Here is a 15,747-nt window from a genome sequence, read left to right on the forward strand (position 1 = left end):
TCAGAAATATATGCTTCTTATTCAGGATGCAATTCGATAGGTCTGAGGTGCTCTTATGTCCCACAAAAAATACTGTCGAAACGCAATAAACGCTCATTTTGGATCCCTTAACTCAATGAAATACCCAATATTTGTTTGGTTTGGAAAACGTGTTAATGCTTTCAATGAAAAGGACAATTATGTCAAGTTCTAATAGTACCAGAATAATTGTACACATTTGTTCTTTTTAAATATATATTTGGATCTTCCTACAATACTTTGTGAGAGGTAAAATGGTTCAACACGGTTAATATACTTCTGGAACACCATGTACCTACACATTTTGATAACCTGGAAGATCCAACATACTCGCAGTTTAAGCATTTAAGAAGAGTCTGCAAGATGTTGAAACTCACAATTCATCTTCATTTATGAATTCTCTCTCTATGTCAACATTTATGAACCAAATTTGATTATCCATAACTGCAAATATAAGTGGATCTTCCAGGTTATCTAAGTGAACAGGAACTAGAGAATCAGACAGTTCATGTTTTGCTACAAAGCACTGAGAATCTCTGTCAAACCCACATTCCTCGTACTTCCGTATCAGAGCCCATGTCTCCTCCTTTGTCTCATTTTCCTCTTGCACTATGACAAACCTGTTGATTCGACCAAATGTTCTTTGGTCTCTCAAGTAGACAACTGAAGATGCAGTCTTCGATGATGAACGCTCACCTTGCTGGCTGCTGTACCTTACCTCTCTCTTGGTTTCTGTGTTTGTCTTGGTCACATGATTTTTTACTTTGCAGTTCTTGTTTACAACATTAACATTTCCCTGACGTTCTATTTCCCTTGCTACTTCTGCTGGCACTTCCATATGCATATCACCACGATCTTCTTCACTCTCATTCTGTGCTTCGGAGTCACTAAGTATGTTGTGGAGGGATTTCTGAATACGTTTTTTCTGCCTCTCATCCAGTCGAACCTTACTAGCCATTATTTGGTGCATGCACCAGTCAAAAATCTGTGTACAAATAAAGGAAATATCAAACTAGAATTTGTATTGCGTTGGACAAGTTTTTCGCTAGTAAATTTCAGTACCTATACTTTTCTGTATTAAAGTTGATTATTCTAAACAAACAATGTGTATGGCAATACCAAATGAAGGTGACTCATAATTGTACATAAATGTTTCATAGTATGCATGGCATCTTGGAGTTGAACCTGATAAAACTTTTATTTATATTCATAAAAAGTGTAGAATAAATTGTGGTGGGTTTTAACTTCACTGTTCTATATTTATTTAACTCTTACGTCCTTTGTTTATTTTCATGACATCCTAAATTCTGCAATTTCTAGTTGCCTTTAAAATCTAGACGGCAAGGCATGCAATATCCAGAACAAAATCTTCGAGATCCGAAGGTCGTGGGTTCAAATCCCATGCCGGCACATTCCCTGAGTTGTGTGCCGGTCGGGATTTATGTTCGTATGTTGTCTTGTTTAATTGTAACACTTTGGGTTGGTAAACTGTTCATTCTTTCTTATTTTATATTCAGTTTCCTCTTGTAGCGAGCAATCGCTCCCCATTGTGTTTATTTGCTTTTGTGCAAGATGTGTATCCCCATTAAAGGAGGATTTTGTGATCCTAGCATCCTCTTTTTATTAAATTTTTCAGTATATATCCACGAAAAAAGCTTACTCCCCAAATTCCAGTTGATTCCGATTTTGCGTTTGCGAGTTATGCATGATTATGTATATTACGCTGCTCCATAGGCCACTGTTGTAATTTCGTTCTGGTATACCAGAAGTTAATTATTTGCAATAAATACTCAAGTTTTTTAATGATTCAAAACTTTATGAAAACTCACCAGTCTTCTGAGAGCTAATTTCCTGAAAATGCCGATGTAAATTTTTTTATAAAATTGCTTTCCCATGACATATTTTAACAGGGTTTGAAGCATAGAAATCGTGCCTTCTCACAACCCATTTTAGAATTTTTAGTCATCATCTTTAGGGCTCATATTGAAATTCCCTTACACAGGAAGGTGTGCGCCATCCTGCAGCTTTCATGTGCTAGCCTTCTTTTGTTAAAATCCTGGGCAGGGTGTATCACTGATGCATATAATCCATTCGTTTTATGACCGAGCTTTCCTGAGGCGCATGCTTAGCGAGGGGAATCCTGCCTTCTTTCTGTGTGAAAACGTGGTAGGGTATTTCAATAAACCAAAAGAAGAAAAACATATAACACCAAGATCAACTGAGATCCATACCGATCTCAGGCAAGGATAATCACAATTACAAACAGCAGATACACAAAAACAATGAGGAAATACATCCTGGCGGGAAAAAAAACAGTCATATGACTTCTTTGATATTCCACTTTGGCTCGTGTCTCGAATTGAAGATTGAATAAGATGACATGAGAACAGATTGGGTAATTTCGTCTTTCAATACCTTGAATTTTTTTGGATGTTAAGTTGTTTTGACAAGCAAAGTCAGCCTATTTTTGTTGTCGGTGCTGACTTTGATGGCAATTAACAATATCATACTCGGCGTTGGTAACGTCGGAAACAAGAGAAGTGTACTGATGCTTGATACAGTTGGCTTTAACTATGTTTGGCTCAAATGGCACCGACAATTCAAAGAGAATGATTCGCCTATCTGTAAGCCAAAATGAAACAATGTCTGTTTTTTTCTTTCTTTTGCGGACGTGGCGATTATGTTGGGCGGTATTGTACCGCTACCAATGGTACTATTTTCAATGTTGGCATAGACTTGTATATGTAGATTGCCACACTTGAACAAATCAGCTTCTTTGAATGCGGATAGATATATTTACAGTTTTCCATCATTCTCCCCTATAACCCGGTGAACAAATGCACTGAAAAAATTCCGGATGCTTAATAGAATCATGCTAGTAGGGAATCAAAGATGAATCTATATTGATTAATTTACCGTTAAGTTGGGAGACCAAAAGTTCATAAATTTCTTCGTGGGTATTAAGTCCCAGATAGAATATGTCGCAATAAATCGAAGCTGGTAAATTTAGGAAAGCTATCAATGAAAATGTATTAGGTCAACGAATTTTTGAATGCTGATTGGATGATTGCTTTACTGTACATGCACGGTGCGGAATTATTTTTTATGGATAAAATACACTGCGTGGAGGCACTCTAAGTTCTGAATTGATGGGTAAGTAAAATGTTCAGAAATTTTTTTAAGTTCTCGGCTATGAGATAGTAGTTAGCCTTAGATTGTATATATATCACCTTTTCTGAGTTTCAGCACTTTGTTGCAGAAGTAGACTGAAGCACTACATTGTACAATCCAGTGCCCAAGTGCATACACAGAATTATGTTTTCATCCTTGTTCATTGCCTGAGTGTCAACTCCAGGGCAACCTTATTTACATTGTTTATTGTAGTGCACTCTTCATTTCCTACCTGAAATGTTCTCATCACAGTCGATTCAATATGTCTTCTGTTGACTATCCTTTGAGACATCCAGCTATAGAACCTTTCGTAAGCGAACATCCATGTCCCATACAAAGGCCCATACTCCATTATCCCCTGTGTTATGTGAATTATCAGGTGTGTGGTGATATTCTGTGAATGTAGAGCAATAAATAATATTTAATTTGATTTCACACATTAAAAGAACTATATCACTTCAATTACCACCTGGTATGTATGATGGAACATGGTTCATAATTCTTGATGAAATTCAGAACCTCGTCAAACATTTTTGAGCACGTCAAATATAATTAAAACCCTCTGATGGTTTTCCACCCTTATTCTGGCATTACCCGAATAAAATCATGGTGACCGACATAACCTGGGCAATTTAGAACAATCCTGCCTGATTCGGATCTATTATTATAGGCCTATATATTTTTTTGGCACACCGGATCGCTAGTTCCATCTTGATCAGTGGTAGCCTTTCGAGAACTGATTTGATAAAGCATGTGATGACGACACCCAAGTACACAGCTCGAGCAGTTCATTCAGCTAACTAAACAATGTATAGTAACAGTACTGCAGTATATCTATGAATATTAATGAAGTGATGTCATGATTTATTATAGTCGAGTCACAGAACGCTGTGTCTTCGAATATAACCAACCCGACCTGCTCCAATCTGAGATAATTAAAAGAAAATGTTCTTGTTGATGACCTGTGACCTAACATACACTTGTACTGTGTGATAGTGCTTAATTATATACTTGACAATCATGGTATTCTCTATCAGTTTTCACATCGCAGATGTAAACATGTGTTTTGGTAGTACAGGTATTTTCATGTCTGGATTTGAAAACTCGCCCCGACTCGGCCTAACCTGTTGATATAGTCAGCCTAACCTGTTGATATTATTTTCACCATAAATTTAGAACATTTTAAAATATGATACACTGCCAGTCCAAGATTTTTCGGTTTGCCCTGCGGTGAAGTACTTTGAAGGCTCCAGTGCTGAATTGCCAAGTGATTGGGAAAGAGAATTATGTAGAATTTGTACATAATTGCAAATCCTTTGACACCATAATGACGCAAACGTTCTTGTTACATTTTAGAAGCATGGTGTCAGATTGGAAACATAGAAAAGGTTTGGGAGCATTAGAAGAGAGGAAAACTTAAGAATTCTAAGTTCAAAATAATCCGCTGGCATTCAGTTGGCTGATTACATATCTCTGTACAATGCCAACATATTTATCTTCCGAAAGAAGATCCATTTTCTTTGCACAATTTTCAAATCACCGATGGATTACTTGCCAACAAGATCCACTTTATTTTCAGACAACTGACATCAGCTAAACAATGTGTCTGCTGGATATCATTGCGTTATTTCAATATCAACTGACTTGTACTATCAACACACTAATGAGACATACACACACAAACCCCCCCCCTTGTCACACACAAACCTACCATAATGTACACAGGAAAATCTCTCTCGATCAGTGATATCGCTGTTGCTGCTTTTGCATTTAGGTTTAACAGCTCTCTCTTGCGATACTTCTCGGCACACAACTGACGCAAAACATCTGCTGTGTAGAATAGGGTCTTTCTTTGTTGCTCTCCAAGCATCCCTCGAAACAAGAATGGCAGAATATTTTCTGTGGCAATCTGAAAAACAAATGAGAAATACTTAACTGGTCATATTGAATTTATGAGGGTCATTCAATAAGTTCTACCTCTGCTCTTACAACTTTGGTTCTGTAAATGGTAACTTCTTCAAACTTCACATTATTATATATCAGAATGTCACCTACAAATTAGGGTAAATTGTATACCTTTAGATATTTGTAAGTTACCTCACAATCAAAATAAGATTTGATACACCGGAAATGGTAGAAAATGGTAAAACATTTACATGAAGATATGTATTTATTCCTTCTACGAGATTAGCTCAATGCAAGTGTTATGATTATGCAAACAGATTATAACTGAAACAACATCAACTATGTAACCAAACAGCAAGATGGCCAGTAATAAAAAAATTTTATGTTAACTTGAAAAAAAATTATAACAGCATCAAATTTTTACTCTTATTCTGATGGTTGTCATAGCACGAGAATATGCTTGGCGACCATCTGTATGAAATGACTTTTAAGTTAGAAATAAGACAGCTAACCATTTGCCTCACTTGTTATTTTGAAATTAGTTTCCATGGTGTTCACTGTTCATTAGTAAGTGACATTTCCATAGCATGTCTAACTTGCGGCCAGTTAGCCCTTTTTTCTAATACAGAAAATTTCTGCCATTTTTTTTTTTTTGTGCATTAAAAAAACCATTCAATTTGATTAGTCTTTTCGGCTCTATAATTACATCTTTGCTCAAAAGCAATAGTCTAGCTCACAGCTAATTGTTCCACATACACCCAGATGTTGTTTTTTCTAACCTATTTCTTCGTAATCCTTAAAATCCCTAGTACACAAATTTTGTTGTTCCCAAAATAAAATATTACCCCATGGGTGGGGGAAAGGTCATTAAATGGGGTCAAAAACATTACTAATGTATTCATCTGGTCATAAGGATTCAGAAAATGCATATTTTTACCTATCTAGGATGTACCGTTCTTGAGTTATTACCAAAAATCTCAATGGTCAAGTGTTGACCTCTAAAAAGTCAAAATTTTGATCTTGATGAAAATGGTGTCAAAATTCTCAAAACAGAAATGTTTTGTAGACTCCTAACCGGAGCGATATTACCTTTCCGATGTTGATTAAGATACTCCTTCCATCGATCCCGAGATGCGGAAAAAACCAATAGTCATTTTGTCCCACAGAAATGAGGAAATAACAAACAAACAAACAAAAAAAAAACCTGATATCCCGGTGGACTCACCCATTTGGTGATGTCACACCAGATAATCATCTCTTACCGACTTGGGATCCCCTACTCAGACCAAGTAGGTGGCCGGGGTCGGGGTCCGGGAATAATCAACATCGGAAAGGTAAGATCGCTCCGGTGAGGAGTCTACAAAACATTTCTGTTTTGGACTAGAATCCGTACACCGGACGATCTTACTGTTTCCGACGTTAATTAAGATACTTCTTGCATCAACATCTTATTTATTTATTTATTTATTTATTTATTTATTAAAACTTCTTTTGCCTGGGTAACAAAACTCAGTGTAAACACTGTTTTTTACTTTGGCCCAGGGGTCAAACTTAAAACATCAAAAAATAACCAATACATATTAAAATAAATTACATTAAGTATATATCAGATTGCACAATTTAACAAAATTAGCAAAATTAACCAAATCTGAAAGATCGATCTAGCAAGTAACCGACGGATGGAGGTAGTAGATGGATAGTAGACTGGTATTCGTGAGGTCAGAAATACTTTCCCCCAATTGGTCGGGAAAACAAAAACGACCACACGCACAGACTTAAACCTCCGTACTTATGGTGGTTAAGAATAGAAACATTGGTTATTACTGGTATTCTGGTAAACCTGATACCCGTCCACCACTGTATTATTATGTCTGCCCAAGAACTGCCCTGGCAAACCTATCGCCTAGTCACTGATTTCTAAAGTTCCGATAGTAAATAGTAGCGAAAGACGACGGGGTTTTCCAGGACACCGCCTGACAGATCTCTTCAAGGGGCATCCCTCTATGGTATCCCATGATTAGGAGATTGCCCGTGTTGAGTGGCCCGTGGGGCGGGAGTCTCTTGCGATCCCCCCGACTCCATTAACACTTGGACCAGCCACCGTGACAGGGTTTGCTTAGCGGCTGGACCGTGCAGTTCTGCATGGGTAATAAAAAGGCGGTCGTAAGTCCCTCCTAAAGCCATATTATAACATTAGCTGAGGAAATGTTTTAATTCTGGTTTTTACACACGATTGTAATGTACTTTAGTCAATAAAGATACTCTGCAAAAATCAAGACTTTAGGTGCTGTAATCTGAGATTTTGAATAAAACGATGGAACCAATGTTTTATTATTACGGAGGAAATATTAGTCAAACACGTATGCACAGTACATACACGGCGTGCGGAATACACATACACACACACCCAGAGGATCGTACCGTATTACAACCGCAGGAGTAACATGCATGGGCGATAGTAGTAAATTCCAATTTTCTATGTTTTACCTCACTTGTTCGGCTCAAAATTAAAAGGGGACATATCTGACAGTAAAAGCTAACATTTTATGGAAAATAAATACTAATCTATTTTTACAGAAATGTTATAATAATGGCTTCAAGGCTTATGTTCGGAAGAGATAGTGCTGTTATTTTTCTGTCAGAAACTCTGCCACTGGCGGCACAGAGGCCTTAGTGGGAGAGATACTTCTCGCACCGCACCAAGCAAGACGCTGATTATACATAATGGAGGGTAGACTTTCGTCTGCACCCAGCGATGAGAGAAGCTTCTGATGAAAAGCCTCCCTCCTCTGCACGTTCCCTGATAAGGGCCATGTAGCTAACTGCAGGTGCTCTTGTGGTAGACTGGGTACCTTTTTCCGAGCATCCGGAGTAGATCTGGTACCTCACTAGCAGATCCACCATCAGCCGCTTCGGGCAGAACGGTGCTGTCAGAATGACATTGCAGTCCTCCCTCCCGATCTTGGCCACCACTCTCGCGAGTAGTGAGATCGAGGGGAATGCATAAGCTGTCATCCCTCCTGTCTATGGACAGAGCGTCCATGGCGGAAGCTTGGCAGTACACCGGCAGTTGATGATTGCGATGACCTGCGGATCAAGGGACCATTCTGTTGGTCCAGACACCTTCCCTCTGGACAGATCGTCCACCAGGATATTGGTGACACCTGCAATGTGTATCTCCCTCATCGTAATCTGCCTGGACTTGCACCACCCTATCAGGCGCAGTGCATGCAGGCATAACCGTGGTGATCTGGTGCCCCCTTGTATGTTGAGGTAGTGTTGTCCACCTGGACAATGATATGTGATCCCACAATCACCTCTTCGAAGTGGTGGAGAGTTCTCTCCAACAAAGCAGTCCTGTCATGACCCATAGGGGCTGTCACAACAGGAACTACTGTGTCGCTCTTACCGGTACTCTTGGTAGGTTTCTTCTTAGGCTTGTGACGATGACGTACAAATGTAGCCCTAGTTTTGTGTTGATTTCCAAGTCGTCTAACTGCACTTTGGAAAGACCTACACATAAAGAAGAACATCTATCTGATCTTGAGCAGTCCCTGTGGGTGTAGCAGAGCGGGTGTGGGTCCCACTCACCACCAGGGAAGGGAAAGCCCGACAAGGGCAAGACATAGTGAGGTGAACGAAAGGGCGATAAGCACTATCCCCGAACACACGATTCAGCCCAAGCAGAACAGGTGGCTGGTCGCTAGTGTTAGTGGTATTTATTTATTTATTTATTTATTCTTTCTTTATTTATTGAGGGTAATACTGCTTCAGTGACAAACACTGCTTTTCAAGCAGGCCCTCATTGTATACATGATAATGTTATAGCAACAAAATATATTACGATACACAATATTTACAAAAATAGCATACAGTATTAACAATGTATTTACAATATACTAGTATTACAAATAAGTATAATGGTATCATCAACTACAAGATAATTACAAAATCCATGATTCAAAATACAGAAATACAATAATTATATTTATACAAAAATCAAGGAAGCAAATGAACAAAATGTTGATAAAGACAGGCCTAAATTTCTTTAATTTTTGACTGAAATTGGCCTAAAGTCATATTTTCCATCTGAGCTCTTACTGTCGGTGGCAAAGAATTCCATGCATAGACTGCCCTGACGTGAAAAGTACATTGACCAGAATTTGATTTAAATTTTGGTACAATCAATGTATTAGAAGTATGATTTCTAGTTATATGATTATGGTTATCATGAACAAAATCAAAGAAGATAAGTATGATGGATATTCATTCTTTAATCATTTGAAAACAGTCATTAATAGAGTATTATGCCATCTTTGATCAAGTTTAACCCATTGCAATGTATTCATTAAATCATTAGTTGGTGTCCTTATATCTGCTGAGAGAATTATTCTAGCTAAGTTATTATGAAGTACCTGAAGCCTATTATGGTACTCTACACCAAAATTTGACCAGACCATGCTTCCATAATCAAAGTGGGGAATAACAAGAGCATTGGTAAAGTAAGTAAGGACTTGGCTGATTATAACTTTATTAACTAATAATCTGTCAGAAGGGTCCCGTACTCCACCGTATGACACGTCATCGGACGTAGTACTCTAAAATACAACGATAGAGAAAAAACCATAAACATATAGCAACAATTACCTACCGTACATGGTATACATGTACAAAACATACATGTATATTGTAACTTACAGGCTGCAATGATGTTTTACATGAGAAAAAAATGAATGGCGCCACTCGGGAGGCCATTTTGAATTGCTTGTGTGCTCCGTTATTTATTCATTTATGTGGAACAAAATGACTATTGGTTATTTCTGCATCTCGGGATCGATGCAAGAAGTATCTTAAGGGATCTAGAATGAGCGTTTATGGCATTTCGACAGTATTTTTTGTGGGACATGAGAGCACCTCAGACATATCGAATTGCATTCTGAATACGAAGAATATCTTTCTGATATCAAATAATTTTCATTTTCTGAAATTCACGATATAATACAAATTTTATGACAAATTATTAAAATTTGATATTTTTCACAATTTTGATATATAACAGTCCTCGAAGTAAATTTTATCAATCTAATGATAAATTCGTAAATCTTCAATACGAAAGGTCAAAATTTTCAATTGATCGTCAGCTTTTCATCCCACCTACATACACTTTAAGTATAACTCATCAGATTTATAAAGTTTACTTCAAGTACTGTTAAATATCAAAAATATCAATTTTTAATGATTTGCCATAAAATGTGTATTACATTGCGAATTTCAAAAATCAAAATTATTTGATATCAGAAGGACATTCTTCAGTATTCAGAATGCAATTCGATATGCCTGATGTGCTCTCAGGTCCCACAAAAAACACTGTCCAAACGTCCATACCCCACCCCTTAATCAACATCGGAAACTGTAAGATCGTCCGGTGTAGGAGTCTCTTCGTTTTGATAAATGATCTTAAACAATGTTAGTTAGCAATACGTTGGATGTGTCATAACCTAGATTTGGCATCAAAATAGGTCAATGACCATAAAAACCCATTGAACTTGACATGTTTTGATGTGTACAAAGGTAATGAAACATCCTCACATTGAAATTGAAAACAGCTGGAGAACAATCATTTTGATACATCATGCATATATTATGACCATTTTACTTTGGGATTATTTTCAGATTTAAAGGTTGTATTTGACTATCCTCCACAACTGAGCCCGTGCCACTATTGAGATGTGCTCCATTGAACTTAACAATAAACAATAGGAAACAAAGGATTTATTGACTGCTTTATTGAGCTTTTACTACTTAAATGTCAAGTACTATAGACATGATATACATCATTTTAAAGCTAATTTCAAGCAGAATATTTTGGTTGAATATCTCAAAAATGATGATTGGCAACTTCAGGGCTCAGTTGTGCTGGACGGTCATATATTTAACTTAAAGTAAGAGTCAAAATCTCAGTACATGCAATTTTAAAAACTAACCTGTTTCCAAGCATGTGTGTTCTGGATCAATTTAGGATTTGTGACAAAAGACACAGGACGCAAGCTGCATCCATGCGGAACAAAGAGGCTGCGAGCTCTTCTATCTGCCTCTATCAAATGTTCATCACTCAATGTAAATGGTGCAGCTGGCATTCTTTTACGCTTCTTCTGTGCATCAGTTAGTGGTACCTGTGGACAACATTGAATTAAGAAAATAACATGGTTTAAAATAGCCATTTCGCAATTTGCAGCAAACCTAACAAATTACACGTATACCATTACGGTAATTATAATCCAGGGTCTATATCGTCGGACGCATCACATACTGGTCTATCTCGAAAAACACGCATTTCGAGAAAATCGCAATTGAAAATCTTCGTATTAAGTTAACCTTTCTATAATTTAATTAAACTATGGATTTTAATGAAAGTGGTTTTAAATTAAAGCATATACTTAACAAATTTATTTAAGTGGAATCTTGAATTATATTTATGTATGCAGTATTGCTTAAAACTACACTAAAGTTGTAGTTCTGTATGTGAAATAGTTAATTTCCCGATATCGTATTTAAAGTGCGTTTCATACTGGTCTATCTTGGGGGCTATCTCGATTTCGCCAACAATGATGTGACTTTAGACGCATCACATACTGGTCTATCTCGAGATAGACCAGTATGTAAAGCACTTTCAATACGATATCGGGAAATTAACGATTTCACATACAGAACTACAACTTAAGTGTAGTATTAAGCAATATTACATACGTAAATATAATTAAAGATTCCACTTAAATAAATCTGTTACGTATATGCTTTAATTCAAAACCACTTTCATGAAAATCCATAGTCTAATTAAATTATAAAAAGGTAAACTTAATACTAAGATTTTCAATTGCATTTTCTAGAAATGTGTTTTTTCGAGATAGATCAGTATGTGAAAATACGTATTTTGAAAAAATCAGAGATAGTTTAAATTAAACATTTTATATCTAAATATCTAGGAAAAATTGAGGTCTGTAATTTGTTGTATTGAAAGACCTCCGTAAAAAAGAACTATATACCAATTTTCTCAAAAAAGTCACAAATTCAAGATTGACCAGTATGTGATGCACCCGACGATTTACTAGTATACACAATGTATCATAAGGGGTGCACCATTTGATTTCTGGGGGGGCATGGGAGTTTGTGGAAAAAACTTTACTACTAGTCGGATAAAAAAAAAACACTTTGCCCGGCACAAGGCAGACTAAAAACAATTGCCTGAGGAGTAAAAATAAACCATGGATCACTCCACGTATAAAGAAACTCATATCAAAACGTCAAGCAGCATTTGAAGCTCATGAAACCGCAAAATTGTGCCAGTTGCGTAATGAGGTGAAAAGAGAAATTTAAAAAGCTAAAGTGAATTAAAGTGAATTATAATGCTGACAGAGTGAGGAAGTTACAGAAGACTGAACCTCAACAAATCAAGTGTATGCTTAATTCCAGCAATTCTGATCTTGACATGCACATCCCAGGAGTGGATTGGGCTAACCACAAGGCAATGGCTAATGCCATTAATTCCAAGTTTGTGAGCATATCCTCCCATTTTAATCCCTTGGATCATTCTGAGCTTCCAACCTTTTTGCCCGCTGTGAAACCTGCCCCCGTTCATTATCCATGGGATGTGTATAGAGAGCTTAATAGAGTTAAAACTTCAAAATCAAGTGGCCCGGATGGAATTCCTCCCAAAATCATAAAGGAATTTGCTTATGAACTGAGTGGCCCTTTAACAGATGTGTTGAATTGTTCTTTTGAGGAGGGAATTGTGCCACACCAGTGGAAATCTGCCATTGATGTCCCCTTTCCAAAGCAACACCCACCCAGCATTGATAAAATGAGGCCTGTAGCACTTATCTGATTGTAAACATCATATATAATGTTGTGAAAAGATTAAATTTGCTTGCAATTTGCTTTCTGAATGATGATTAGATATTAAAATGCAAGTAAAAAACATAATAAAAGGCAATAATTGAAAATTCCTAAAATTCCCAATATTCCCGGGCCCTTCAAATTTCCCGGAAACTTTCCGGGAAACTTTCCAAAATTCCCGCAAACTTTCTACCTCTTTACAACCCTACTCCAGAACCAAGAAACTGTTGCCCTACATGTATGTACACAAAGCTTTCAGTTTTGAAAAGATGTTTATGTGCAAATGTATGGCATAAGGGCATTGCAACAGGGTTGGTGCAATTTAAATCAAATGTTGTTTTTTTAATCACCAAATGAATTTAAATCAAGTCTTTCATATTTTACCATTTTTGATGTAAGTTGATTTCTTTCTTAAATTGACTGTTTTACTCCATTCCTAATGCTTCTTCAACTTTTGGATGCAATTAAATACCTCTATGATGTCAGCTCTATTGCTACAAATTCATCATCTTCAAGGTGCAGAATTCAACAGGTTTATTCCCATGATTTTACCAAATTTTTTCTTTGAAATTTTCATACGGTATGTTAAAACATGTTTTGATTTTTTGTAAATACCTGATCTATCATTCCACTGAACTCTTTTGCTGTTAAATTATTTAACAAATGATTTCTGAAAATGATAAGAATATTGTCCATTTTCATAGCAATTTAAAGTTCGATTGAGGAAGTCAATTATATGACATGGCAAGTTACATCGTCAATCAAAATGATTACCGTACCATATTCTAAAGGCAAAATAAAGAGCAGTGTTTGTCTCAGTGACTCAAAGCTATTGAAAAATCCCAACTGCGTACATTTTTGGTTAAGAAATAGCAATTGGCTATTATAATGGTAATTGGGAATTCCCAAAATATGCAACATTTAAGGATGATAATATGCAAGATGCTGGACTTAGAACCCGGACTTTGAAAATCCCATGTGAAAAAATCTTTTTAATTTTTTTAATACTGAAAATCTGTGGTAAAAGAACATATAAACAAGGCCTATTCTTCATTGGTAGCACTTATCTGATTGTAAACATCATATATAATGTTGTGAAAAGATAAAATTTGCTTGCAATTTGCTTTCTGAATGATGATTAGATATTAAAATACAAGTAAAAAACATAATAAAAGGCAATAATTGAAAATTCCCAAAATTCCCAATATTCCCGGGCCCTTTAAAATTCCCGGAAACTTTCCGGGAAACTTTCCAAAATTCCCGCAAACTTTCCACCCCTTTACAACCCTACTCAAGAAAACTGTTGCCCTATGTACACAAAGCTTTCAGTTTTGAAAAGATGTTTATGTGCAAATGTATGGCATAAGGGCATTAGTCAAACCTAAAAAATAAAATGATTTCAGTCTATTTTGAACACTACATGTAGTACCCAGTGCAGTTACAACGCAATGGGTATGGTTATAATGGGTATGATGACCAGTACCCGGTATGGGACCAGCACCGGGGTACGCATACAAAGTCGGTCGAAGCCATGAGTACCCATACCCGAAGCCATGCGTATGGGTACAAATTAAAGGCTAATTGGTACCTGTGTACAGGAATGGGTACAAAAATTACGAATGCTGGTACTCGTACTACAAGTCAATATCTGCACCAATTTTGCATAAAAATTGTGTTATAAACATCCTATGAATTTGAAAAAGATCAACTTTTTGAAAGTCCTGAAACTCCCACTTTTTGGAAGACCCACAACCACCCAAAATCCATCTAAGCTACTTGTTTCAAACATGCAGGTTACTTTGCATGTAAAATTGCCTACATTTTACACAACTTTTTTCAACTGTATTCCGTTGTTTTTACAATGCATTGAGCTGTGACTAACAATTTGGAAAAAATTTCAACAAAATTAGCCTAAAAATTTCAACTACAAGCGCCCAGGGCGCTTAACAAAGCCATTTTGGGTGGGCGATTATTTTTAACCTGGTTTGCCTAATATTTTGTTAGGGGCGTTTATTAGAGACAAATTTATGTATGTTATAAATGGGTCCTGAGATGTTTCTGATGTAAAAAATGTATTGGAAGTTTACACAGGATTTTTAGTCCTCCAGCTATTTCTCTGTATCGATGTCTATCCCTCACTTCAACATTGATGGTACCCTTTAGCAAATTGAAAATACCCTGGGTGGGCGCTTATTGCGGCATGAGCGCTTATTGGAATGAATACGGTAATATATTGAACTGGACAACAAAAATGACTCACTGTGCTCAATTTTCATTTGGCCTGTCACTTTCAAAGTTTGAGATAACTGAGATGTGTACCCAGAAAATGGTCCATTTTGTACAGACTTGTAGTAACTGTAACTGTTGATTTAAATCAGTGATTTGATAGTGACTGATTTAAATCGTACCAACCCTGGTGCTTGCACCCTTGCCCATGCAGGTACCAATATTCATACGTATTTACTATACCCAGGTACTATGATCACTTACCTGATCAAACCTTTCACGATTTGCTTCCTCCTGTCTTATTTTACTGCTGTCAGAATCACCATTTATCAGCTTGAAGAGATTTTCAGTGAAATCTTTCACTGTATGCATGCCGTCTGGTTGCGAACAATTGTGCATTCCAAAGTACGTAGCTAGTTTCTCCACTGAGCAATGCTTTTTCACGCCAGTCTCCTTTGCTACGCTCTGCCTTGTTCTGTCATTAGAAGCTGCTTCATATCTACAGATATTTTTCAGAGAAATAAAAATGCAAAT

General features: G+C 36.7%; 1 protein-coding gene across 1 annotated transcript; it reads right to left on the reverse strand.

The window, feature by feature from the left end:
- Positions 1-391: 391 nt before the first annotated feature.
- Positions 392-11,129, reverse strand: LOC140136999 (uncharacterized). The gene is made up of 4 exons (XM_072158661.1): positions 11,079-11,129; positions 4,901-5,098; positions 3,422-3,583; positions 392-1,003 (listed from the first exon to the last, which is right to left on the reverse strand). The coding sequence occupies exons 2-4, from the start codon at positions 5,057-5,059 to the stop codon at positions 392-394; spliced, it is 933 nt and encodes a 310-aa protein (XP_072014762.1). The 5' UTR covers positions 5,060-5,098; positions 11,079-11,129.
- Between the last annotated feature and the right edge of the window lie 4,618 nt (positions 11,130-15,747).

Source organism: Amphiura filiformis, chromosome 17 (genome assembly GCF_039555335.1).
Source record: "Amphiura filiformis chromosome 17, Afil_fr2py, whole genome shotgun sequence".
Classification (NCBI taxonomy): Eukaryota; Metazoa; Echinodermata; class Ophiuroidea; order Amphilepidida; family Amphiuridae; genus Amphiura; species Amphiura filiformis.

Bases quoted from the DNA above. Each gene is read 5' to 3' on its own strand.
- LOC140136999 (XM_072158661.1), bottom strand. From the start codon at position 5,059: ATGCTTGGAGAGCAACAAAGAAAGACCCTATTCTACACAGCAGATGTT. The intron at 3,584-4,900 runs GTAGGTTTGTGT...CTACATTCACAG, and splicing joins ATTTTCCTGTGTACATTATG to AATATCACCACACACCTGAT. The intron at 1,004-3,421 runs GTAGGAAATGAA...ATTTGTACACAG, and splicing joins CTGTGATGAGAACATTTCAG to ATTTTTGACTGGTGCATGCA.